Source organism: Emys orbicularis, chromosome 1 (genome assembly GCF_028017835.1).
Source record: "Emys orbicularis isolate rEmyOrb1 chromosome 1, rEmyOrb1.hap1, whole genome shotgun sequence".
In the NCBI taxonomy this organism is placed as follows: domain Eukaryota; kingdom Metazoa; phylum Chordata; order Testudines; family Emydidae; genus Emys; species Emys orbicularis.
Window position 1 is genome coordinate 311,527,034 of NC_088683.1, and position 27,967 is coordinate 311,555,000.

Below are 27,967 nucleotides of genomic sequence, written 5' to 3' on the forward strand. Positions count from 1 at the left end.
ATTGTAAATGGGGAATCGTCATTGAACAGGTGCATCTCTAATGGGGTCCTGCAGGGATGTTCTTAGCCCTATGGAATTTAACATTTTTATTAATGACCTGGAAGAAAACATAAAATAATCACTAATAAAGTTTGCAGATGACATAAAAATTGTGGGAGTGGTAAATAATGAACAAGACAGCTCACTGATACAAAGCGATCTGGATTGCTTGATAAGCTGGATGCAAGTGAATGTGTTTTAATATGGCTACATGTAAACATATACACCTAGGAACTAAGAATGTAGGCCATACTTAAAGGATGGGGGATTCTACCCTGGGAAGCAGTGACTCTGAAAAAGATTTAGAGGTTGTGGTGGATAATCAGCTACAGATGAGCTCCCATCACAATGCTGAGGCCAAAAGGGCTAATGCAATCCTTCGATGCATAAGCAGGGGAGTCTCAGGTAGCAGTAAAAAGATTTTATTTCTGTATTTGGCAATGGTGTAACTGCTGCTGGAATACTGTGTCCAGTTCTGGTGCCCAAAACTCAACAAAAATGTTGATAAATTGCAGAGGGTTCAGAGAAGAACCATGAGAATATTTGGAATATCAGAAATCATGTCTTATAGTGACAGACTAAAACAGATCAAACTATTTAGTTTAACAAAGACAGTTAAGGAGTGACTTGATTACAATCTATAAGTACCTACATGGGGAACAAGTATTTGCTGGATTGAAGAAACCATTATTAGAGAAAAGTATCACACAATCCAATAACTGGAAGTTGAAGAAAGTAGACAAATTCAGACTGGAAATAAAGCATAAATTTTCCATAGAGTAATCAGCCATTGAAACTTACACAGGATGGAGGTGGATTCTCCATCACAGACAAATATCAATCTTGATTTAAAAATTGTCAAAAAGATATGCTCTAGGAATTATATTGGGGGAAGTTCTATGGCCTGTTATACAGGACGTCAGACTAGATGATAACAATGGTCTCATCTGGCCTTGGAATCTATGAATCATATTTGGATTCCTAATATGTTTCAGCAAACTTTGCGCTGCTGAAGAGAAGCTCAGGCCCATTTTGCTGTTTACAGCCATGAAATAGATAACAGCCACTACACCATAATACAGACACAAACTCTTCTTAACCTAATCAGATGCGCAGACAATGAAAATATCATGCTGGTACGTAGGAACATGAGAATTATTTATTTCTCAACCTTTTTTCTTATAACAAATCAAAAATATTCTAGGTAGCATCATACAGAATACAAAAATACTTAAAATCAAAATTAAGAAAATATGTTTAGACAATGCTTGGATTTTCATGAAATAACCACAATATTCCCAGCATGCAGATTTTTATGGCACAGCATGATATAAAAAGTATAACCAACGAATATAGTTAATGTGGTTAGTTTTATACCTTGTTAAAATACTCAAGCCTGGTAATGATGATTACTTAGCTTCCAAGTACACATACAATTTATAAAATAAATGATATAAAATTTAGGGAGACATTTCTATAATAAAGCTGTTTTACAAAGAAGTCATGTATTTTTATGTAATAAACACCCAAAACCTAGCATTAACATAGTCCTTTCACATTAGACTTTCTGCAAATGCGTTTCATAGCATCCAATAACTGTTCCTTAGAATTTGTATTTGCTTGTACATACAGTGGTTTATGTTAAAATGAAATACTTTGTCTCATTTCACTATCATCAGCTCACAACATTATTTTCCTGCTCCTGAGAATATAATCAATACTGTGATGAAAGGGTTTTTTTTTTTTAATGTAAGCTACTATTTTTAACTTAGAGATTTGGCATCACAATATTTGGCCCAGTCCTGCTTCTGATAACATCAATATTAATAGCCCCACTTCTCCCTGTACATGTCAATTACTTAAAACCATCCACTACTCATGAACTAATCAGTGAACTTCAAACAAGTTATATAAATTTTAAACAATCAATATGAAGTGGCAGATACATGACATCACATTCTTCCGAAGTATCCTGGTTTTGATAGGTGTTCAACAGAATGCTGTTATGTTTTCTTGAGTATGAATTAAATTGCTATTTCCCCCTCTCCCTCCCTCCCAAAAAAGTTGATACTCTCTTAATATTCACAAGACTGGGAGCACCCAGGCTATTATTTATGTTAGATTTCTCTCTAGAATATAAAATGGTTCTGAAACAACACACGAACTGTTATGTTCCATTAAAGCAGTGGTTCCCAAAATGTTACAGGGGGTTCTCGGGGAAAAATTCCCTAACGGCAGACAGAGCTGTTCCTAGGGACCCTGGGAAGCTCGAGGCCAGCAGCCCAGAGCCCCTGGACTTCCAAAAGCTAAGCAGATCAAAGCAAGCATAATCTATCACACTGTGGAGATTTAAACTTCAAGGACTCCTTATAAGAAATGGAAAGGGAGGTGGATATATTTTGCTGTTTTTAAAATTAAATAGGCAGCTAAGCTTTGTTGTAACGTGTGTTGTTTGCCTGGACTGCTCAAGACTTGAATGCTTGTGTAGGAGGAACTCTTTGAGTTGGCTTCTTAAATACCTTCATGCTGTTTTACATCTGATACTCCTTGATGAAACACAGGAGCCTTGTCTTATAACAGGCCTATTCAAAATGATACGAGCTACGAAAGTGAGATCTTGGAAGAGTGTTGCCGTTTTCATAATGTAATAAAAATACTGTAATGATAAATAATAATTAATAATAAAGTGTGTAATAAGCATGTCATAAAAACAAATTTTATATTTCCAAGATCACCGCTTTTATAATTTATACTCAGGTAAAGGAGAAAATCCCTGGAAATATTCATTTTTAGGAGGGGGTTCGCGAGACAACATTTTAGCGAAAGGGGTTCACAGGTTGTTAAAGTTTGGGAACCACTGCATTAAAGTATAATATAGGTGCTGGGGAAAAAAAATCTATTTGTGAAAAGTATTAATTTTTTCCCAAAAAGTATCTTGTAAACTTTGTATATGCTTTTTAAAGTTTTTTTTTAAATGTCAGATTTTAAAGCTGGTATAAAATCTATAGTAACAATAAATTAACTTTTTAAATAATCTAAGTTATTGTAAGAATTTGTATTTGCACACAACTAGAATCTCTAACTGTTAAGTGGTACTAAAGAGAAGTCACAGGTGACAGCCTGAGAGGAGAATTGAAGTGTCGTATATACTCGTTTATTAGCCCATTAGTTTATAAACTGACCCCCAAAATGGATAGGTAAAAATAGCAAAAACTGTATGACCCTTTCATAAGCTGACCCTATATTCAGGGGTTGGAAAACTTTGGCTCCCGGCCCATCAGGGTAAGGCGCTGGCCGGTTGGGACGTTTTGTTTACCTGGAGCGTTCACAGGCTCTGTGCCTGTGAACGCTTCAGGTAAACAAAACAACAATGTATTAGACAGTCAATTCAATGATTCCATAGAGTTTAAAATAATCAAATTTTGTTGTAGACCCGTTTATAAGCCGACCCCCTCTCTTTGATGCATTACTTTTTTACCAAAAATATTCGGCTTATGAACGAGTATATACGGTAATTCATTTTCTGAGTTCATTTATTTGTCTGACAGCTAATATTTATAAGTGCCTGTTGCTTATTTACATTTGGTAGTTGACAGGGTGAGCATGCAAACAAATAAGTCTCTCAGTGGATGACACCTGAGTTCTGAAACTTACTTGATAGTAGTTTATTTTTAAATATGTTAAGTTTAAGAAACTTTCTAGACCTTCATAGGTTCAATTCTGCAAATGAGACTACTTGCATTAAGTAGCACGTCTAGGTATCTGACCCCAAGTGATCACAAACATGGAAAAGCTTCCCTGTATCTGAACATAAGAACGGCCATACTGGGTCAGACCAAAGGTCCATCTAGCCCAGTATCCTGTCTTCCGACAGTGGCCAATGCCAGGTTCCCCAGATGGAATGAATAGAACAGGTAATCAAGTGATCCATCCCGCCACCCATTCCCAGCTTCTGGCAAACAGAGGCTAGGCACTCCACCCTACCCATCCTGGCTAATAGCCATTGATGGACCTATCCTCCATGAATTTATCTAGCTCTTTTTTGAACCCTGTTCTAGTCTTGGTCTTCACAACATCCCCTGGCAAAGAGTTCCACAGGTTGACTGTGTGTTGTGTGAAAAAATACTTCCTTGTTTGTTTTAAACCTGCTGCCTATTAATTTCATTTGGTGACCCCTAGTTCTTGTGTTCACTTCCTTATTTACTTTCTCCACACCAGTCATGATTTTATAGACCTCTATCATATCCCCCCCTTAGTCATCTCTTTTCCGAGCTGAAAAGTCCCTGTCTTATTAATCTCTCCTCATACAGAAGCCATTCCATACCCTTAATCATTTTTGTTGCCCTTTTCTGAATCTTTTCCAATTCCAATATAGCTTTTTTGAGATGGGGCAACCACATCTGCATGCAGTATTCAAGATGTGGGCATACCATGGATTTATGTAGAGGCATTATGATATTTTCCTGTCTTATTATCTATCCCTTTCTTAATGACTCACAACATTCTGTTCGCTTTTTGACTGCCGCTGCACATTGCGTGGATGTTTTTAGAGAACTATCCACAATGACTCCAAGATCTTTCTTGAGTGGTAAGCTAATTAGACCCCATCTGCAATTCTAATACACGTTAAGTACTGCTTGCAATCTTACCCTGCAGACTACAAGACTAAAACAGGCCAAAACACAACTGTAAAACAAAACTGGTCTAAAGTATAAAACATAAGAAGGTGAGGGTGAAATCTGAATTCCACCTCAGCCTGAAGCACAGCTCAGCTGCCAACCCTGGAAATGGGTCTTCTGAGTAACCACCAACTGCAATGCTATCTCTCTCCACTGCAACTCTTTAGGAGATTCATCCCCTCCCATTGTTTCCAACCTACAACAAGCCAGTGTTATTTCACTCTTTATTTTACTACAGTAACAGAAATCAGAACTTTAAGATCTAGAAGCCAGGATAACTGAAAACACTACACAGATTAAAGGGAAAAAAACACAACTCTCAAACTAATCCTGCTGTAATCTTTGTGTATCACAATTAGCATCAAACACAATAGGAAGGCCAGCGTCACGTATATGGGAGTTCAGGGTAAAAGGAGCCCAGGCAGCGCAACAATGGGCACGGTACAAACAACTATATAAAACGGACTAGAGGGGTGGTAGGCTTAGGGCACTCCCCATCTCCTGGGGCATGTTAGAGCAATAGCGGGAACAGCAGAAACCCATATTCCCTCTCTATACGGCGGACATTCCACCCGATGGGAACTAAGATAACGGAATAATTCGAATCTTTGAAAGAAAACAAACAAACCCCTTGAATAAAAAAATCCGCCCCGTGCCCGGGGTGAACCCGCCTCGGCCCCAAATCCTCCTTCTCCCGGATTAACCCCCCTCGCCCTCAAAACGCCCCCCCCCCCTTCGCCATTGTTGGGGTTAACCCGCCTCTGTCCCAAATCCTCCCCAGTTAACCCTCCATGCCCCAAATCCCCCCCTTAGCCCTCCCCATACCCTCAAAACACCGCCCCCCATCTTCGGGGTTAACCCGCCTCGGCCCCAAATGCTGCCCCCCCCCCCGCATGTTAACCCATCTACCCACCGAAAAAAAGCCCCCAGCCCCAACGCCCGCCTGAACAAACTCCGCCCGAGTTAGCTCCACCCCTTTACCTCACCCAACATGGCGGACGAACCTACCTTAGCCACCGCCGCTCCTCCAACTCTAGTCCTGATGGCCCGATTTCATTGGCCACCGTATGGCAACACGAGAAGTCAGTCGCAGCCAATGAAAGGCGAGGACGGCGCACGAACCGGGGGACCCGTCCGGCAGCCCTTCCCGATAGCCATTGGCTCACTTTGCTCCGCCCCGTTGCGCGCGCGCGTCGGCTACTCTGCGCATGCGCAGCCAGCTGGTTGTGTCCAATCCGCTCACGGCTTTCGACCAACACCGGGTTCAAACCCCGCCTCCTGCCCGGCGGGGTGTGGTTGGTGGCTTTTGCGCTAACTGAGGAGTTTACGCCGGGCGGGCACGTGCGCCCAGCGGAACTGAGGGGTCGAACGCCGGGATGGAGAAGTGCCGTTAGCTCGGGGTGAGCCTGGCCACGCCCACAGAAGGTGTCTCCCTGCTGCCCTGGGAGGGTCCTCCCGCTGGGGCCGTCCCGAGCCCGCTATTGCAGGCGCGCGCATCAGCACGGCCTCGCCCGCAAAGGTACCGTGCCCGGCGGTGGGGATGCTGCATTCGCTCCGCTGCCAGGCCCCTGCCGAGCCTGTGTGGTTTGGTAACCGATGCGTTTCAATGGTCCCCGCTCACGGAAAGGCGAGTGGTGGGGGGTGTTCGCCGCTGCGGGGTCTCGTTAATAAGGCAGCGGGGTCTGGCCTGCCCCGGGAAACAGAGGCTGCTGATATCGGGCTGCTGTTGGAAGGACCCTGCTAGTGGCAGGGAAGTTCCTGTCTCCCCAGTTAACAGCTGCTGTGTTTTCCTAATGTAACTTCTTGTCAACCCCCCCCCCCCACGGGAAAATGCACTTGAGGGGGGGGATCAGATCTCAGTTGAGGGGAGGGATCAGATCTAGCTGTAATTCTTGAAGTTCTCGTCTCCTTTTTTCATTGCCTAGGTTGCAAATAGTTAAAAACCTCTCTCTGTCAGATCTTTTGGAGCAGTTCTTATTAAAGAACCTTTCCCCAGAAGTTTACAGATGAATGTTAACCAACCACTCCAACATGTCAGTGTTCCTATTTAGGTCCTGAACCTGCAATCAATAGTACACATGCCTAAGTGAGACTTCTCACATGCATACAATCAAGTCAGCGTGCATACAGTTAAGCATGTATACTATTGGTTGCAGGATTGGGTCCTCAGATGTTGCTGGATATTCTGGTTTGATGGCAAGAATGCATCCACAAATGTGCACCTTGAAAAATTTACACAGTGAAATAAAAACGTACACAATCAACTTTAAAAAAAAATCAGATTTCTGTGTGTTGCATCTACTGTTATTATAAGTAACTCCCATATCACTAAAGCTAAGAGATTTAGAGGAAATAAACCAGCTTCACTGTTTTCCCTGTATAGTCTGACCCTTTCCAGCAAGGGAATGAAGAACATTCTTTTTAAAAAATGTGACTGGTAGGGGGGAAATATGTAGGACTCCAGGACAGATGTAGTTCTTGAAGCTACTGTAAATACTTTTTTAGATGCTGACTAGATTTTTAAATTGAGTACATAAAATGTCATCAATTATATGTTAGATTATTACATAATCTCATCAAGGTTCTATTCTGGGGAATTTGGCTGTACAATGCAGAGAGGGGGTTGTTGCTCTTCTGTCATCACTCTCTTTCCTTGGTTGCCGGTACAAAAGGAAGAAGGAAGCGGATCTTTGATAATATCACTTTTAAGTAAACTGTAAAACTGTTCAATTTTAGCAGCAGTTTACTAATATTACTTTCATATTTCTGGTCTATCTGTAGTGGAAAGTAATGCCTGATCTTGAAAACAATCACTGTAAATTACTTCAGACATTCTTTTTCTTTAATTTACAGAGGAATGGAATTTTCTTGGCCCAAAGGAGAATGAAAAGTGGTTTTATGAGACCAAAAGAAGTACTAAGGATTTTGGAGAGATCACATTGTAACAATAAAGAGTTGCTGGCAACTGAAGATTCGTTTCATGTTTCTTAAATCTTGGTTGTCGTTGGAAATTTAATTGTGCCCCTAATTCAGCATGGAATCTGGCACTTCCCCCAAGAGCAACGTAATAAATTGGGGAATTCAGTTCTAGGACAGCAAGTTCATAATGTTCTATTCTAGCCTCAATTTAGTGCAATTAATGTTCTAATTGTTTTTTGAAGCATAACATACATGCATTCAACTACTTCAAAGAATGGAAGAAGAAAAAAGTAAGTTTATTAAAAATAAAGCATTTTTTATAATCAGGCAGATCTTTTGAGGGAATTTTTTTGTAACTAATCTGGGTAGGATTGGCCTGCCTTCATTTGAAAACAAGACCCCAACTTAACTAAGTTAGCGTGATTAAAGCTGCTAACGTGACACAGTTTGACTAAAGCCACCGAGTGTGTGCTGACTTTTTTTAAAAGAATGTATATATCATAGTGGACTGGAAGCAATTTACTTTTCTTTGGCACTTCTGGTTCTATATTTGTAGTACACACCTTGTATTCTTTAGATTATTCAGCACTCTCTTATGTCCACAATAGCACTTGCCAGAAATACTATATCCTTCCTATGGAGAAAGAGTGCCATCTTATGTGTGCCTATAATCTGTTACTCAAGAAGAAGAACTTTAATTTGCCGTGCATCTCTTGGGGTCAAAATTCAGAGTTTTTTCCGAAGCCTATAAGTCTGCCACTGTTTCTGGAGAAGTTTACTTTCAATGCAATTGGTGTTTGGCAACTTTAACAGAAAAAAGAGAATCATACACTAAAAGGAAGCAGAAAATGGACATGCCTCGCTGAATACTACAGAAAGTATTGCTGGTCTGGCAACACTTGGTCACTTTTGGGCTGGTAGGAGATGATTCTTGTATAAAAATGAGTACAACCTCACAGACTCCATTTCAACTTGCTGCTTTTAGTGGCAGCTTGCCAAGGTCACATCCTAACGTGTGTAGCCATAACAGTGGGATGGTTTTCTTTTTCCCCTGTAAGTATGTTCTCAGGCAGTGCTCTCTCAAATGTCTACTGTAGGTAAAGCTAGCTGAATGAAAGCTGTTTGGAGAAACTTGGTAAGAAGCAAGAGGCTGCCAGCATATAATCTCTCTCTGATCTTTTTATCTAGCTGTTTATACTGTGCCTGTCACATCTGAATGTCTGGATGTAGAGACCCTTAGCAATGTCAGTGGCGAGAGAGGTGAAGGTGATGTCATCTATTTTTTTTCATTATGGGGGGCAGAGGGGACGTGGTGATAAATGAGTAGTGCTTGTGGAAATTATGGTGGGAATGACAACCTGAAGGCTGAAATAATGTCTACCACAGGATAAATATAGCAGGCAGCTGCAGTGCAAGTTCCCTATCCTTAGCTGGAGAAAGACCACCTTGAAAGCTAAGAGAGTGATTACATCTCCATGGCCATTCAGTCCTGGGCCTCTCTGCTGGGACTGCCAAGAAAGGTGCCAAATGTGAGGTGACATTAGTAATGTGGACACCTGTCCACTGAGAATTGGATTGAGAATGTGAACTTGTTTCACATAGGGGCATCAAGCAGCCATGATTCTTTCTAAATAATTATACCAAACTTATTGTCCTGGGATGTTAGCACAATAGGTAAAATATGTGAAGTGCTTTGAAGAGAAAAAGCACTAACTGTAATATCAGTAATTTTAATTCACTGTTGACCCTGGGTTGGATTTGAACTGCAGACCCAGAGATGAAAGGCTCTGTGTACCATTGCCAATCCTTTTGAGGTATCTAGTTCATCATTAGTATCCAGCCATAACAATTGTTGAAACAGCTGAAAAGAGATACATCACGGAAGCAACAGTACAGGGTTGTAATCTTGCTGTGGTGAAACCTGCTATTGAATTTGCTAATACTTAACATAACTTTTTTTTAAATAACCTTTTTTCCATTTTTTTTTTTTTTTAAACAAAAATCCCTCAAAGAATAAAAGCACTTCTAGTAGTGCAGGGATGTCTCTCAGGATTTGTTGGTTGTTGGAGCTCTGACATGGGATTCCACCTGACCAGTTTGTGTGTTTTCAGGGGTGGACATTGGTCTTCCTTGTGTTAGCTATCTCTGTGAATACAAGGGTTAGGGAGAAGGTATTAGCAGATGGCAGGTGCCCTCCCCATCCAATCAGCTTAATGGAAAAAGCACTCTCCAAATCTTGCCTCTTAATATTAAAGGTGAGCCCATTGCTGCCACCCATACGGTTGCTGATCTTGCACTCATAAGAGAGCTTTGTGTTCCCCTTCCCCCTCCAGAAACCAGCTTCCTTTACATTACTCAACAGTTGCCATCTTTGGTAAACAGAAACCATCCTGCCTAAGGAAACTATACCAGCTGTGGAAATATTTATTCATGTCCTTGCGAATACCCAAACATGTTATCCTGTGACTTCTTAGCTAGAAGATAATATGCATAGCCATTTGATGTCTGAGGATATTTACCCATCCAAATTAGCAGTCTGAGACAAGAACATAGAGATTCCTCTCTAAATATGATAAAGTTATTTAGAAATTAGTTAAGTGATAAAATAGACTCCTTGTTGTTTTTGTAGATACAGACTAACACGGCTACCCCCTGATAATAGGCAAAGAAGGAGCATCTTAATACCAATAATACATTTCCTTGTCCTGACTGATTTTGTGACACATTGAAGCAATACACTTTTTATTAGAGACCTTTCCAGTTAAAATATTGGCAGCTCTAGGCGTTCCCACAAAAGGCTTCCCCATTTAGACTGTAGACTGCGGGCTCGTGCTTTGCAAGAGAGAGGAGGAGTGTGAGGCCAGGGACTCTTATTAATTGGTTTTTCCATTTTAAAAAGAACGCTTTTTATGACCATACCCAAGGAGGGAGGTATGCTTCTTGGTGTGGTATAAGTTAATAAAACTAACACCACTTGGCAAACAAACTTGTTAAGCTGCACTTGCCTGAAAATGTTTACGTTTTTTTTCTGGTAAATATACTGAGTATATTCTTAGGATAGCACAGTTATCAACTTGTGGGGATGTGAAGAACATGTAAAAGCTTGGTAAAAATACCTATTTGATGCAATCTAGTCAACTAAAAATTTTGTTCTTCTTAATTATTTTTATGAGCCTCAGTGATAATTCATCTCTAGCAGAAATAACAGCACCCAGAAAGAGGAAGAAGATTCTAAACTTCCTTCCTGTTTGATGGTACTAGAATTTTAACAAAGGACACTTCTGAGCATAGGTGCTGACTCTGTGGGTGCTCAGGGGCTGAAGCACCCACAGAGAAAAAATAGGGGGTGCTCAGCACCCATGGGACTGGCTGAGGCTGCTGCTCTAGCGGCCTTGGGGCTGCCCCAACCATCTGCTGTTGAGTGGGGGCTGCCCCGCCACTCACTCCTCTCTGCCCCACCCCCCACTTCCCTGTTAAGGCAGTAGGGGGCAGAAAGGAGACAGCAGAAGGCGCTCAGGGGAGGGAGCGGAGCAGGGGTGAGGCCCTGGGGGAGGGAGGGGGAAGCCGGTGTGCAAAACCAAAAGTCAGCGCCTATGCCTCTGAGTCTCCAGAAAGCCCCTCAAGCACATCACTAGATTACACTTTCATTTTCAGTTTATATTTAGGGCCAGATTTTTAAAAGTATTTAGGTGGCTAAAAATGTAAAGAGGGGTTTGGTGGGATTTTTAAAAGTGTCCAGGAGCCTTTGAAAATCTCACTGTGTCCCTATCTGCATGTTTAAAAAGCATCTAGGTGCCTAAAATCTGGGCACTAGAAACTGTATGCTCTTGTTGTAAACAGAAATGTGCATTTCAGGTGATGCACAGATGTTTTGGAGGCAAATGGAAGATGAAAGAGTGGACTTCATATTTGAGCGAGTGCAAAACGTATTGCTGTCTCTGAAACAAAAGATCAAGGATGGAACTGCAACAAATGAAGGTTTGAAACCCTTATAATAGTTATGCATGACTAGAATCAAATCTTGGGCCACCTTACCTGAAGCTGTTTGTTAACTTGCCAGACCTTAGCTGTAAGTTAAAAAAATATATATATATTGTGCCCAAAGATGGTGGTGATATTACTTATTATTCATATTATCATAGCACCCAGGAGCCCCAGTCTATGGACCAGGACCCCATTGTGCTAGATGCTGTACAAACATGGAACAAAAAAAGATAGACCCTGGCCCAGAGAACTTGCAGTCTATGGGTACAGCTGCACTAGCGACTGTACACGTCAGAGCATGTCCCAAACCCCCCTACTGTCCACACCTAAACTCCAGAAGCACATGTCTGAAGGTGAGTAGAGGGTGTGTAAGCTGACATGCCTGAGGAATATGAGCAAGTACCTGTATGGCCCCACACCCGTACCTGTTTGCAGTGTTGACGGGCATAAAGGGGCATGTATCAGGTCTCGAGTTTCACTAGTCCTCCATCCCCATTCCCACAATGCACTGAACTTGTTTCTTCCTCACCCTCCTTACCGAATCTATAAAGGTCTCTGTGTCGTCTGTCTGTCCTCCCCCCCGTCTCTCCCCCTCTCCCCATTTTCACGAGTAGTAGCAAGCTGCACTGACTACATCAAAACAACTTTCCCCTGCACTCTTTAGCTCAATATAGGTGAATGTGAATCCTGCTCCAAGAGCAGCCGCCTGACCCACCAGCCACATTCATGTGCCAATCAATGTGTGCTTGGAGTACAATGTCCTCTACTATTTGCCTGGAGTGGCAGGAACAAATATCTGTACCAAGAAATTTCATGTAGGCTGGAGTTCAGGGGACTCTGTCCTCGTACTGGGAACACATCAAGCACTTGAGGGTCCTGGACAGAAAAGCAAAAGACTCCAACAGTCGCTCTAGGAAGGCTCGTCGTACATGCCCCTTCTATGATGGTCAGAACAGGGTGCTGTTGAGGGCTCCCAGTACAAAGTCTGAAGTGGCTCATGCTCCCTTCCTCAAGTCCCCCAGCCTCAATGTCCGACAGGAGGCCAATGCGGGCCAGGGTGAGGAGGCAGCAGGGACTGTAGAGGATACCTGGAAGCCCCAGAGGACAAGGAGTATGTGATTCTCCACCGCTACCTAGAGGAGCTGGTTAAGGAAAGCCTCTCCCCTGACGAAACTGAGGAGGACCCCAAGCTGTGGCAGGAACCAGAACTGAAGGCCGGTAAGTTATAGTGGACCCCCATACACTCCCTCCTCGCCAATATCCCCTCTTGCTCTGGTGCTGTACTCCTGATTTTAAAATTCAGGGCATTTGCAGTACTTGTGCACTGACGTTTCCTCCCTGGATAATATGCCATGCATTGCTGTGTCTCTGAATTTGAACTGCAGTGCTCTTCAAACACCCTGTCCTCTTACCAGATTCCTTCAACTCCGCCGACCTCCATCCAGCCCCTGCTCTGCTCCACCTCAAAATGCCCCCGCCCCGAAAGACACTGCTATAAGTCAATGCTTTTATTGATTTCCAATCAACAATTATGCATTTAGCTAAAGCAGTGTCTTACAAACAGATTATTAACGAAAAATCATTGTGCATTTCTCAGCCAGCAGTCTGGCAGCAGTGGTCCCAGAGACACCTGGTGCAGGGGAAAGGAAGGGGCAAGTTAGAAAGCTCCCAGTTGGAGATGGGACAGTTGTAGAAAACTTAGTTGTTTGTCTAAAGTTAGTGACAGCTGTCTTTCGTCGCTTAGAAGATTACACACTTCCCTGCCCCCCCACCCCCCCCCCCCATCTTACCGTCCCCTTACAAATGGGACTGGCACAGAACGGGGATGGTGTGGGTGATGTTGAGGGACAGCGGGGTTAGGTCTGGGCTAGGGAAGAGAACAGAACACAGTTATAGAATGCTTTGGTTATTTGGGGAAAAGTTACTCACAGGAGTCCTTTTTCCCGTGGAAGATTACAACATTTTTACCACCCACGTTCCTGGTGTCTGACCACTCCCTGCTTTGAGCCGTGGTGCACAAGCCAGGGGAAATGGGGGAAAGAAGAATCAAGTCTGGTTTGGGATAAACACGGTGCGGTGTTCCTTTGCAGTGGAGACCTTGTGGTGGTTACCTGAAACCACAGGGAAACAAAGTTGCAGTGTGGCTCTTTTTTCCCCCCATGTCCAGTTCATCATTGTCAGTGACTTCAACATTGGCAGTCATGCCTCGTGGTTAGAGCAGGAGTTTGTAGTCAGAAATCAGAGCCAAGGGTCAGAGCTGAAGTCAGGAATCGGAGCTGAGAGTCAGGACCAGGTTTCCTGGAGTGAGCTAAGGCTGCATCGAAGGCTGAAGCAGGGCTGGATCCAGGCAGGAGCAGGCTGGGAACAGGTATGCACAGGAGCTGTTGCAACTGTGGGTGAATACTTTGAGCAGCCATTGAGCTGCTGCTTCTGGGTTTAAGAGCCAGTCTGCTGACTCGTCCCACCAGTCAGGTGATGTAGCCAATCAGGTAGCCTACTACAGGCCTGCTGGGCTCATTAGGTTATCCAGAGACTGGCTCTCCTGCAGGTCCTGCTTCCTGACAGTATCCCCTGACCCCCACCCCCAGGGTGCCTGCTTGGGGCCTGGTTTCTTGGGGAACTTCTGATGGAACTCTTGCAATAGGTCTGGAGTGTGGATGTTCTCTACCAGTTCCCAGTATGGCTCCTCCAGACAGTGGCATTCCTAGTCCACCAGGTACTGGAGCCTTTCCCTAACTCGCCAAGAGTTGAGGATTTTATGAATCAAGCACTCCTCCTGTCCGCAGACTGTTATGCGTGGCGCTGGCATGTTGGAGCAGTTTGGGTATGGGTCATCAGTGCAGGGCTTTAAAAGTGAGATACGAAAGATGGGATTGATCTCAAGGACTTGGGATGCTGTAACCTGAAAGCCACTGGCTTTACCTGTTCTATAATCTTGAAGGGGCCCAGGTATTGGTAGTTTAGTTTGGTGGATGGGCAGCTCAATTTAAGGTTCTGGGCAGAGAGCCACATGTGGGCGCCTGTGGCCAGATTGGGGGGCAGCCTGGTAGTCTTGGTGTGCATGATGTTTATAAACTTCCTTGGAGGGACTGCAAGTATTCCTTGAGCTCCTGGTGCACCTGGTGTAGGTGGGAAGCTAAATCTGCAGCGGCTGGTACTGGGGAGCTCACAGGTCAGTCTGCGTGGAAGTGAGGGTGAAAGCCATAGTTTGCAAAGTGGGCTACTTTGGATTGAGGTGTGGACTGCATTGTTATATGCAGAGTCGGCACAGCGTAGCAGGGAAAGCCAGACATCTTGGTGGCAACTCAAAAGCAGCAAAGATATTGCTCCAGGATTTGATTGACTCTCTGCCCATTAGTCTGCGAGTGATAGGCGGAGGATGTGATGGGCTCGATGCCAAAGAGTCTGAGAAATTCCCACCAGAATCAGGAAATGAACTGGGGACCCCAGCCCAATACAATGCCCATCAGTACCCCATGATAGCGGAAGCCATCTCCCAGGAAGAGCTGATGAAGCATCCCATCTTTGTTAGGAGGTTGACGACAACCAGGATTGCTTAGTGTCCCTAGGAGCATGACAGTTCTATGATGAAGTCCATTGATATATAGTAGACCATGGCTGTAGAGGTAAGGGAAGAGGCTGGAGGAGACCTAGGGGGGTTGATTGTGGGGTTTTGGTATGGGCACAGAGATCGCAGGACTTTAGATAGTCCTTGATGTAATCTTGTAGGCCTGGCCACCAGAAGCTCCTCAAGACCAGATTCCAGGTCTTGAACTGGCCAAAATTCACCCTCCCTCAGGGAATCATGGCATAGTTTCAATAACTGAAGCCTAGGTTGTTCCGCCGGAACACAGATACAACCCTTGCGACAAAGGAGGCTATTCTGTAGTCTGATCCCTGAGTTGCGTCGCGTATCCACATTGTTCAGAGCCTGGCGGATCTGGATTATGAACAGGTCATCAAGGAGAAGGGAGCGGATGGAAGACATTGGACTGTTGTTGATTGTCCCATTAACGAAGTTGGACACCTTGAGCATGGTGGCAGAGGGCTCTTCACAACGTTTGAGATATTCATCTTTATGGGATAGGGCAACAGCCTTCCCTTTTCTCTTCCCTGGGCGATAGGTCACAGCAAAGCTGAAGTGAGTGAAAAAGAGGGACCAGTGGATTTGGTGTTGGTTAAGGTGTCTAGCAGTCCATAGATACTCCAGGTTTTTGTGGTCCATGGGAATCGGGCTCCTTCTAGAGGTGGTGCCACTCCTTGAAAGCTGCCTTAATAGCCAGTAGCTCCGTGTCCCAAAGATGGTAATTTTCCCCCAACAGCATTAGTTTCTGAGAGTAAAAGGCACAGGGATAGAGTAGATTGCGGGGGCCTGCATGTTGAGTTAATACTGCAACTACGGTGTCGGCCTCAATCCTAAATGATTTAGTGAGATCTGGGTGAATCATGATTGGTATTGAGGTGAATGCCGTCTTCAGTCGATCAAAAGGCTCCTACTGAGCCTTCGTGGACCAGGCGAACAAGGCTGCTACTTGTAGGAGGACTCTTAAAGGTGCAGTCAGGCTAGAGAATCCTTTAATAGATGGTCTGTCGAAATTGGCGAACCCCAGAGATCACTGGATCCTGCATATATCCTTGGGCACAGCCCGGTCAGATATTGCTGCCCCGTCTGTGGGTCCATGGTGAGATGATATATCCCAAGAATTCCACTGTGTCCTTATCGAACTCACATTTCTCAAGCTTTGTATAGAGGTGTTTTTGGCAGAATCTCTCCAAGACAGTGTGTGCATGATGATTGTGGAGGTCCTGACTTTCAGAGAAAATGAGGATGTCATTCAAGTAATTGACAATAAATTGGTCCAGCAATCTGTAAAGATGTCATGTATGAAATGGTGGAAGGTCACAGGGGCTTTGCATTACCCAAATGGTATGACCAAATATTCCAAGTAGCCATCCCTGATACAGAAGGCGCTCTTCCATTTGTCTCCTTCCAGGATCCTCACCAAGTTCTAAGTTCCACAGAGGTCCAACTTTGTGAAGACCCCTTGGTGAAGCAGAGTCTTTTGAGCAGCTTGTTAATAAGTGGTAAAGGGATACTGGTTTCAGACTGTAATCTTGTTCAGAGCTCAGCAGTGCACACAAGGCTGGAGGGAGCCATCTTTCTTTGCCACACAGAAGCTCCAGGGATGTGGAGATACAAATGAACCTCTTCTGCAGGTTTTCCTCAAGATAGGCCCAGAGTGCCTGTAGTTTGGGTTCGTAGTGCACGTAAATGCATCTGAAGGGATACTCTGCTCCCAGCTGGGCAGTCGTGACTCCAAGGGAGGGGTAAGATGTCAGATTTCTTTTTGTCAAACGTGTTGGCAAAGTGTGGATATTTAACAGGAATCCATGGAGTCATTTGGGACGTGGTGGGGGTTGCTGGGGTTGCTTCTGAATCCTCCCTTTGCATCTCTGAATTCCTTGGACGACCAAGTGTGCCACAAAGGGTTGCTGGTCCCAGATCGTCTCTCGTGAAACAAGTTTGTCGGCAAGATGGAAAATCAAAGCATACTGTGCCTGACTGCCAGTGGACGCGAAGGTCGTGGGTGATGGGACAGGGGATGTCAAGGACAGCTGATGAATGTGGTGCACAAATCCGTCCAAACCGGAGAATTTCTTGGTGGCCTCAAAGGGTAGTTACCTCTAAGGGAGCTGTCTGGTGGGTGATTAGTTCAGATGAAAGGGGTGACCCGTCTGTGGACTCCACTAACTCAGGTCTTTGTACTGGGTGAGGATACTGTGTGGTCAGGTGAACTCCAGGTCTGTGAAATTGCCTGAGGCACCCAAGTCCACCAGTGCCTCTTGGTTGATACCAGGCATCTCGGGGTGCTGGAGCTGGAGAGGGAGTTGGATTGGCCATCACCAGGGTACCGGCGTATGAAAGTTGATGTAGGCTGCTGGGAGATGGGAAGGGCACCTACCCAGCCTGGGGCCTCCTGTCAAGGTTGGGGTTTGGTGTTTCTCAACCAAGGTGTAGATTGGACCCTGATGCAAAGTGTGCAGTATAGGCCTGAGGCCTGGCATCAATTCTGTAGCCAGGCCTGATTGACTTGCATGGGTTCGGGCAGTGGAGCGAGGACTAGTGATGGGGGGGACGGGGCAGGACTGGTGGGAGCCAGGAGGACTACCTTTTTTCTTGGTGGAGTTCAGTCAGGCAGTTGTTGATCTTGATGCATAGGTTGACTAAGGCATCTAGGCCAGAGGGGGAGTCTACATATGCCAGTTCATCCTTTAGGCCAAGCCAGAAATGATAACACGACATTAATATTGTCATTTAGGCCGAGAGGTAATAGCCTTTTTCCACTTGAGGTCTACTATCCAGTTCTAGAACTCTGCTGTGTGTATATATAGCAACTGGCCAGCACCCCTCTCATAGCACTTGAAGCACGGTTTTGGCCGTACGCTTGGAATTTGGGTCAGCGAAGATCACTGCCATAACTTGAATGAAGTCCTTAAATTGTCCCAGAAGCAAGCTTGATTTTTTTCCAGCAGTAGAGACGCCCAAGGCAGGGCCTCCCCAGTTACCAGGCTAACAATCAGTACCACTCAGGCTTGGTCAGTGGGGTACAACTGTGAGAGTAGCAGAAGTAGGAGCTTGGGCTTGTTGAGGGATGGGGCGGGGTGGAGCTGACAGTGGTGCAGCTTGGGCTTGCAGGACTGCATTCTGCACCTGGAGGGTGACAGCTTTGGCCTGCAAGGTCTGTAGGGCTCCTGCTGTTTGTTGGCGAGAGATTGGCCTTTGTAGAATCCATGCTCACCATATCAACTCTAGTTCCCTTAGTGTTTGTGCTGGGGCTGCTGAAACTGTCAATGGCTGGGACGTGGGTGGTCATGCCTAGTGGTGACAGGAGTCAGGCCTAGTGGTTAGAGCAGGAGTTGGTGGTCAGGGATTTGAGCTCAGGGTCTGAGCTGGAGCCAGAAGCCGAAGGTCAGAGGTCAGGAATCAGAGCTGAGGGTCAGGACCTGGTTATCTAGAGTGAGGCATGGCTGGGTCCAAGGCAGGATCAGGGCTGGAAACAAGTAGGCATAGGAACTATCACAGCTGTGGGCAAATGCTTTTGGCAGCTACCAAACTGCTGCTGCTTAAGAGCCAGTCTGCTGATTTTTCCAACCAATCAGGCCAGTCAGGCAGCCTAACTACAGGCCAGCTGTGTTCATTAGGTTGCCTGGAGATTGGCTCTGCTGCAGGCCCTGGTTCCTGACAGACACAGGGCAGGATTATCTGGTAAGGCTGAGGCAGGTGGGGGATGTTTGTGGTTTGCCTCTCTGCACAGAAATCCTGTACGCTAGCTGAGACTAGCGTCAATTCCCAGATGAATTGCTTCCCAGTCCTGAAAGCGTATTTCAGCAAATTTCTGATGCAGCTCCAGCTGGGTCTTGAGGTTCAATGGCATTGCAAATCTGCTTGGTCCACCTTCATAGCTGACCAACTCCCTCCATTATGTGGGGGGTCGGGGGGGATCAGTAGCAGAAAGATCTCTATGGCACTGGTTGCCCGATCTCCTCCAGAGGACTGGAAAGCCATTTCTGTTTTCAATTTTGGTACCTTGAAAACTGCTGTGTTCTCCAGATGTTAGCCATCCTTTAAAGAAGAAATTGCAAACTGATAACATAGCCCCTGGAAGGAACTGCCCCCTCCTCATCCCTCCAGCCCCATGAGCCACTGTGAACATTTTGTATATAAAACATTAGTACATTTTTCTTAGCATTGTTAGCCTCTGTTCCTTCCTCATGGGCTGCAAAAGTCGTCTGACAATCCTGGATAGTCTAACAGTTGCATTTCTGAAACCCTGAAAAGTATCAAAATTGTAGCCTTTTACAGCAAAGTTGTGTTATGGGGTGGGATTTCTTGGCTTCTTCCAAAAGAAGAAACAATTTATAATGCTGCCCTTTTCTTCTACTTGGCAGGACCTTTGGCTCCCAAGAGGTAAGCCATACCATCAGGAGTGTAGGAGCAGTAAGCCAGAGATGGTAGAGGCAGACAGAGAAGGACCGGGGGAAGAGCTACTCATAGAGATGGACAGGAGGAACCAGGAACAGTTTGAATTCCTCAGAGCACAGGAGTATTGGGCTCTTCAGCAGGAAGAGACATTGATGAGCCAGTTCCTACAACTGGAGGCACTTCATAGGGAATGGGAGCATTCCCTAATGGAGAGGCTCTTTGAACTGGTGGCCAAATGAGTTTGGGATTGCCTGCTGCTGGAGCCACTGAACCTCCAGCTATCGCCACCACCTCTTCCTCTGGTTGCAGCTGGAGGATCCTCTTTTAAGGACCCCCCTGAGTGATTGGGTAGAGAGCCTGCAGGACTCCTGGGACCTCACCCTCGCTCAAAACCCTTTTTAGGGAGACCTCTTGTTCTCCTGGACGGTGAGCCTATGGGAGTCGTAGAGCCCCACCAAGTGCCCACTCCAAAGCCCATGCAGGAGACCTCTCCTGTTTTCCCCAAGAGAGATTTTCCCATCATTTCCCCCTTGTTGGGAGGAGAGCAAGGAGAAGGGTGCAGAGATTGCAACGTTTAGTCAGTGCTCACAAATTCATTCCTTTAATGTTTTAAAGATTGTTAGCTGACCTTTCTTTTTTTAAATATTTTAATTACACGTTCCACATAGTACTTTTTAATAACTGTTATCGTTTCCTTGGCTTGCATGTGGCCCCTCTCTCTTAAATATAATCAACAGAAGATGTTTTCAGGTTCGGGATTGGGCCCCACAATTCACAGCACATGAAATTGAATGACGTATTACTCTCTGTTGCCATGATATTGCAAATACTTTTCGGTCTGTCCCAAACCACACGACCTACCGAGGTTCAGAAATATCCCAAGTCCCAAGGATACTCAGGAGGGATGGGGAAAGTGCAGTGAGTGTTATGTGCTTACAGAAAGCACTAGTGGTTTACAACACAGTAGAACTCTAGATAAACAACATATGGCTTAGTTCACATGCAGAAATCAAAATTCCAGTAACAATACAGCAATGACAGTATCTGCCACTACCCTGTCCATAAATGGCCCCTCCCTTCTCCCCCAAAACCTTGACCAGTTGCCCTCATTGGCACCACTAATAGCAAACAATTAAAAGAAGAGGGGGAGGGATAGCTCAGTGGTTTGAGCATTGGCCTGCTAAACCCAGGGTTGTGAGTTCAATCCTTGAGGGGGCCACTTGGGGATCTGGGGCAAAATCAGTACTTGGTCCTGCTAGTGAAGGCAGGGGGCTGGACTCGATGACCTTTCAAGGTCCCTTCCAGTTCTAGGAGATGGGAGATCTCCATTAATTATTTATTATTAAGAGAATGGCTGCATACTCCACTCCTCCTCCCCCCATGCCTTGCAAATATTGATAGGGTCATTAACAGAGATTGAGTGCTCTGGATAACAGAAATTTGTAAACAAGTGTGACTAGTGAAAAACATTTTACAATGACTGCATTACAACTTGGCCATAGCACAGCACAGACCCAACCCTAAGGTGAGGTGGAGGTGCCCTGTTATAATTATCATTAATGTGTGCAGTGTCACAGGAATGAGCGGCTAAAATGGGGTTCTCACAAATATTTTGGTGGCCTCAGAGTGTGGCCACCAACTCTTGCTGGTGGCTGCTCTGACAATTTTTCCTAAAATACTTATTTAACTTTAGGAAAAACAAATAAATATGCACATATCCATGTCCAAATCATTGTAATTTATTTATAAAGGGTTTTTTTTTTTTTTTTTTTTGCAAACTCAATAATAAAAATAATGTACAGTTGTCTGTGTTCTTTACTGGACCTACACAGAATAGAAACACAAATAAGGTGCTTTGCATGTTCTTGTCTTTTGTTGTTTGTTTCCTTTGCTTTTAGGTTGCCTTTTTTTAGACTTGCTAGCTGGTAAGTCTGCTGCTGTGAAAAGTAATATTTGTACATTTGTTAATATCACTTTTCACAGAAGCAGACATTCTAGCTAGCTAGGAGGCAGTGAAAAGTGATATTAACAAACATACAAATATCACTTTTCACAGCAAATTTACTCGTCCCCTGCAAGCTAGGGGACAAATTAAGCCCTGGATGGGGAGGTGGGTAGGGATACAGCAAGGGCCAGGGGTGGTGAGCCCAGGGCTGGCACCCGCTGCAGCATGGCTGGGGCCGGAGCCCGAAGCCCCATGGCCGGAACCTGCCGCTCACCACCCCAGCCAGAAGCCAGAGCCCCACCGCCCTGGGGAATGTGGGGAACTCACACCAGCTGCCTGCTCCTTGGGCGTTTGTGGCTTCAGAGGAAGGCAGGGCCCAACCACTGCTGGTGGCCCCGTAGGAGGGGTTGCTGCTCTCCCCCTATCACCACCCAGGAGGCTGTGGCTGCAAGAAAAGCCCCTGGTGGCTGTTTGAGAGAAACAAATGACAGGCACTAGGGGGAAAAAGCTCACAAAGTTATGTAGCCCTACAAGTATGTTACCAGTGTTACCTCACGTGTTTGTCCCACAGCTGCATAGGGTATGAGGGTGTCCTTTCAAAGAAACAGATGTCATCCTCTGCCTCCCCGTGTGATCCCACCACACTGTGCCAGTTCTTCATCTTCCCCTGTGCAAGATATGTGCAAATATGGCATCCCCTGATTTCCTTTGACTGCTGGGAACCAGGGCCAGTGTGCTCATGCATGGGATCCAGCTGCCTGTGCAGAGCTTGTAAACCAGACTTGTCCTGTGCCCACTCGGGACGGAAGCAATCCCCTTCACCCTCACAAAAGCTATACAGTGGGTGGCACGCAACGGCATTTGCCACATTGACATCCAGATGGGTGCGTAGGCTATACCCATAGGATTTGAGTCTACCAAATACATGCCCTTCTTCCTGTGTTCCCCAAGTTTGTATTCATGAATCTGTCTCTGAGGTTCACGAAGCTTTGCAGAATGAGTTAATAGTAACCTTTTTGCTTCACATACTCACCCCTTGTGGTGGGCAAAGTATTGGGATATGGGTGTCATTGATGGCCCCTGCACAGTTTGGAAACTCCATCCTTGGAAATCTTGTTATTTCTGGAACTTTTCTTATGGCACCCACCCATGGGTAGCTCACAGTGTTACTTGCCTCACAGACCTGCACAACCACAACCCTGACAGTGGACTTTCCAACCCCAAAGTGATTTGCAATGGACCTATGGCTATCTGGTGTTGCCAGCTTCCACAGGGTAAAAGCCACCCTCTTCTACACCAGAATGGCTTCCCTGAATCAAGTGTTCTGGCATTGGAGGTTTGGTGCATGCTCCTCAAATGGCTCCATGAAGGTCTGTTTCCTCGTTGGGAAGTTCTGAAGCCACTGCTGGCCATCTCTGTTTTCCGAAACGATGTGATCCCACCACACTTTGCTGGTTCTTCTTCACCAGAAGCGACAGTCCACCCAAGGGCATACGGTGGCAATACTGGCATTTACCATATCTGTATCATGTGAGCTGAATGAATTGTCATTGACCCTCAGGGTCAGTCACCTTCAACATGTCAAAGTTCTGCTCAAATTCCATTGAGCATTTCACTGATCACCTACTCCACTGCATAAATGTTTGTCTCGCAATAAGGAGCAGGAGCAGAACCAGATCACCATTCCGTTGCTCCAAGTCTTCCACCCAACTCATCAGGAATAACAATGAGGAGCGACGTGATCAGGAACTGCCATTGGCAACTGTGTGGGAGATGGTATAGACAACACACAGCAAACTGGTTCCTAGAGCGTTTCCCTGTCTGCACAGAACCCTGGGACACCATCCCTGAAGTGGTAGCGCTAACGTCGCCTAACAGCAGCAGCCGTGTGGACATGGGTGTATACGTTTACACTGCGTTTCACCCATGTCCAGCACAGCATAATGTGGACATTTCGGCATGGTGTGGGGAGCATGCATGAGCATGTACATGGTCCAGTACTTGAGTCTGCGTGCAAAAGCATCCCCATTAGGTGGAGAGCCCCAGACCTAAATCCAGACCTGAACGAGTAAATGAGAAGGGAGGCATGATCAGCAAAAAATTCCTTGCTGCCTCCAGAGTGCTTAGTTTGATTAATATGCGTTTTGACAAGCTCGCTTGAAAACCTGTTTTTCTGCTTTTATTAATGTAATTTGCCAACAACTAATCCTCAGCATGGCTTTTTATGTATCCGGAGCTGAGATGTTCATGCATGAGAAATAACTCCGGAGCCTTGTGTATTCATTTCTCTTCAGCATGTTTTGCACTAGAAGCTGAATTCCCCAGTTAATTGAATGGGTTCACATTGTAATTATGATCTCCTGAGAGTCTTTGTTAACTTTGGAGACTCCATTTTAACTTTAGATTTCACTAGGAAAAACTTTATAATGGAAGAACTTGGGGAGTCCATTACAAGATCGCTTTGATGGCATTAAGAGGTGAAACTAATTTCGATGCAAATCTTCAGAGATTCCTTAGGCCTGGTCTACGCACAGTGTTTGTATGGGTTTAACATTTTGGTTAGGAGTGTACGTTTTTTACCAAAATAGTTATACCAGTACAACTCCTAGTGTAGATGGCAGTTATACTACTAGTATAGCTTATTCCCCTTCTATGAGAATAGCTGTACTAACAGAAAGCGCCTTTATACTGGTATAACTGTGTTCCATGCTAGGAGGATTGTTCTGCTTAAATGATACTAGTATTGCTAAAGTGGTGCAACTTTCATGTATACAAGCCCTCAGCATCGGTATTATGCAATATTACAGCAGCACAGTGTTGTACAAGTAAACTTAAACTCCTGTGCTGATGCAATAAAAATGTGAGATAAGACTTTAATTCTCACGCTGCTGATCTATAAAGTCCCTGTTATGGTATCATCATGAAATATCAATGCAAGCTTTTACTGCCATTTAACTACTGGTGTAGTGGTAGTACAATAAGTTACTATATGGCAAACTGGAGTTTGAGACTGACTTTCTCTCTTGCTTCCTTGCATTGTCCTTGCTCTTTAATAAACATTCTAGCTAATTTGAAAATGGTGTTAATTGGCTTTGGCAGAAACAGCATCCAGCCCTTCTCAGCAAGAAGATGGTTAGGAGAGAGGGTGTAAAGACATTAAACTATACTAAAATGTATTATGGGGATGGAGATTTCTGAAATACCCATCAGAAAAAAAAACCTCCACAAATTCCCCAAAGTCCAGGGAATTTTCAGTTCTGAGTTACAACTATCAGGACCAGCTGTAACATTATTGTAGCAAATGTAGGCCTCTATCAGGGGATGTGTTGCAGTGCTTAGATTCTAGTGTAGCAGGGATAGAAGTTACTGTGGGAGGCTTATGCTCTGAATTTCCTGTTATTTGTCAATCGTTCGTTTTAATTACACATTGTTATTTAGAAACAATATATCTGTTTTTGTTTTGTAAACAGAATGCTTCCAAGCTTTGATACTGGTGGATAGAGCTGATGGAAGCAATCTCTTAGCATTGACAAATGGTATGTGTGCATCTCAACTCCATTTATTCTACACTCTCCAATATTTTATCATCTTGATTTAATCAGCAGGAGCATAAAGTTGAATAAAATAAGCCTGAAAAATCAACTACTATTGCACGTAGACCAACTGTAGTGTTAGTCTAATCAGGCCCTACTGTGTTTTCTTTTCTTTTCCTTGGTTTTCACAATTGTAGTATGTATGTATAGTTCCCTTCAAGTGAAGCTGTGACACCTTAAATGAGAAGCATCATGTTTTCTGGTATAGCAATTAGGGAGAGAAGAAAGGTTGAGCTCTTGATGTATTTCCTTGTCAAGCCATAAAACATGTGGGGATAGATGTGAGTAGCTTATTTCTTTCGGAAGTAAACAACGGGTTTTGGAAATGGGGCAGGGAATTCATAATGGAAATGACTACATTTTTTTGGCTTATCACGTTAGTAATTCCTAAAAGAGCAGAAGAGGAAGGAGGAAGGGGAAAAGCTTGCTGCAGACATTAATGCACTGACAAGCAGCTCATTCATGGCCTGATCCTACTTCAGGGTTTCTCAAACTTCATTGCACCACGACCCGCTTCTGACACAAAATTTACTACGCGACCCCGGAAAGGGGAACCGAAGATTGAGCCCCTCTGCCCTGGGCGGGGGGGGGTCAAAGCTGAAGCCTGAGCCCCGACCCCCCCAGGGGCGGGAGGGTGAAGCCGAAACTTGAGGGCTTCTGCCCCGGGTGGGTGGGGGCTGTAACCTGAGCACCACCAACCAGGGCTGAAGCCCTCAAGCTTCGGCTTCAGCTCTGGGCGGTGGGGCTCGGACTTTTGGCTTCAGCCCCAGGCCCCAGCAAGTCTAACGCCAACCCTGGCAACGCCATTAAATCAGGGTCGTGACCCACTTTGGGGTCCCGACCCACAGTTTGAGAACCGCTGTCCTAGTTGCTCAAGTTTCCCATTGATGTTAAGTGAGGGTTGCAGGATCAGGATGTTAAACTGCAAGAGGCATCAAATCTCAGGCTATGTATACATGACAGACCTTACAGCAGCACAGCCACTGTAAAGTCTCCCGTGTAGCTGCTCTCCCGTCGGCATAATTAAACTACCCCCAACGAGCAGCGATAACTAGGTCAGTGGGAGAGCGTCTCATGCCAACATAGCTTGTCCACACTGGCGCTTTTGTCAGTGAAACTTTTGTCGGTCAGGGGTGTGAAAAAAACACTCCTCTGACCAACAAAAGTGCTAGTGTAGACATCGCCTCAGTCTTGTATTAGCACCTAAATTAAAAGAATGTTGTTCACCTGGTTTAGGTCCAAAATGTGAATTCTCTTTAGTCTAATGATCTGGGGGGAATGTCTGTTCATGAACTGGTGAATCTAAACCTCTGTAGAAGTGATGAATATTCTCTCTTCCTGTCTGCAACCTGTCGAAACCCACCATTTGTCAAACAGAAATTATAAATATCAGACTTCTCCCTCGCCCCACCCTCTGCCCCATACTTTACTATTTCTGTAAGGCCTCAAGAAAAATGTAGTGATTTGCCTTAGAAGAGGAAGCATTAGTTAACCAATCCTATTCCCAGTGCTGACAATATCAATGACACAGGTTCGTAGGGTTTAAATTATTGTATTAATTGAGGGCGATGCAGGTGTGCAGGGTTTAAAATTACTGCATATTAAGAGAAGTTATTTATTTTTTGCCTTTGAGTAAAACTTTTGTAAGATCCCTTTAAATTTGATGTTTTATTTCATTATACTTTTCATCTGTCATTAGTTAGTTCTATTTAAAAATATAGTATTGCATCATGTGGTGTAGAGGAGATGATAAATTGAGAAGCTTGTGTATGTGAATAAATGCTCCGAAGAGTATTTCAGTAAAGCATTTACTGAGATGAGGCAATCAGTCTCCCAACATAAAAATAAAGGGCCAAACTGTGTCCTGATTTGTACCCTATAAAACTCTACATGCTACACTGGGATTGCATTATATGCGAGTCAGTTCACAATGTGGCTCAAACTATGCAATCTCTGGGTTATATTTTATGTCAGTTTTTTTAATAAATCAATATCTCTACTGTCGCTCTGTGTATGTATATTTTTTATGCATAGTATCTATATGAACTTCCAGTGTTGCAGCTTGATCAAACTTAGAAGATTTAGGGCAGATGCAGTTCAATATTCTGATCCTTGAGGGAAAGGGGGAGATGGTAGCCCATTTCTCTTCAAATTTATCAAAGTCCTGTAGGTGGCACACTGAAATCTGTTCCACTGGAGATTCTCTCTTTAGTAAGGTTTATCTAAGTTCTCCATTGTACTTTGTTTTTGTTAAACTGTTTCATTAGCACACGCTCTCTGTTTCTTTCTTTTGGGCTAGTGTAATTCACAAAAGTGAAGTGTCTTTAATGTATTTTGGTATCTGATAAAGTGGTGACTTGTAAGTTTAATTGTAAAAATGTAATGTGGATTGCTGAAGTCTTTGTATTTTAATTTTTAAAGTAAACGATGTGACTTCTGAAGATGGGATGCAGAAAAGCAAACCTAGGTTACAGCCTTCTATATCAAATGAAAATACAACAGGTTCTCCTTTGTGAGTATACAGGTTACATTTCATTTCAGTTTACTATAGCCAGTTCTTTTAAATATTCTTTGTCTTGCACAATAGACTTTGGCATTAACGCTATAAAATTAACTGTTTAAACACAATTTTGAATCGTGGTTATGAACGAAGCCTCAATCTGACCTGTGTGGAAGACTTGAATGTCCTCCAAGTTACAACAGGCGGGTGTGTGTTTGCCTGTAGCTAGAGAAGGGATAGAGTGATACAATTTCGCTGTATATGAAGGTGTGCAGTTAAAGCCATGGATAATTAAGGTACTGGTCTGGGACTCAGGAGATTTGA

The 27,967-nt window shown here is 44.5% G+C and overlaps 2 protein-coding genes across 3 annotated transcripts in view; one reads left to right on the forward strand and one right to left on the reverse strand.

Annotated features, from left to right (window-relative positions):
- CAB39L (calcium binding protein 39 like) overlaps window positions 1-5,783 on the reverse strand; it is a 98,861-nt gene extending 93,078 nt beyond the window's left edge. For both annotated transcript variants that reach the window (XM_065417198.1, XM_065417190.1), the window contains exon 1: window positions 5,727-5,783. The gene's annotated coding sequence lies outside the window, so the exon portion shown is untranslated. The remainder of the gene's footprint in view (window positions 1-5,726) is intronic.
- A 227-nt stretch (window positions 5,784-6,010) lies between these two features.
- LOC135873002 (histone-lysine N-methyltransferase SETDB2-like) overlaps window positions 6,011-27,967 on the forward strand; it is a 96,299-nt gene continuing 74,342 nt past the window's right edge. Inside the window, exons 1-6 of the mRNA XM_065397461.1 lie at window positions 6,011-6,237; window positions 7,572-7,927; window positions 8,826-8,903; window positions 11,493-11,615; window positions 25,021-25,086; window positions 27,565-27,655. Of these exons, the coding sequence (XP_065253533.1) occupies window positions 7,912-7,927; window positions 8,826-8,903; window positions 11,493-11,615; window positions 25,021-25,086; window positions 27,565-27,655 (374 nt within the window). The 5' untranslated portion in view covers window positions 6,011-6,237; window positions 7,572-7,911. The remainder of the gene's footprint in view (window positions 6,238-7,571; window positions 7,928-8,825; window positions 8,904-11,492; window positions 11,616-25,020; window positions 25,087-27,564; window positions 27,656-27,967) is intronic.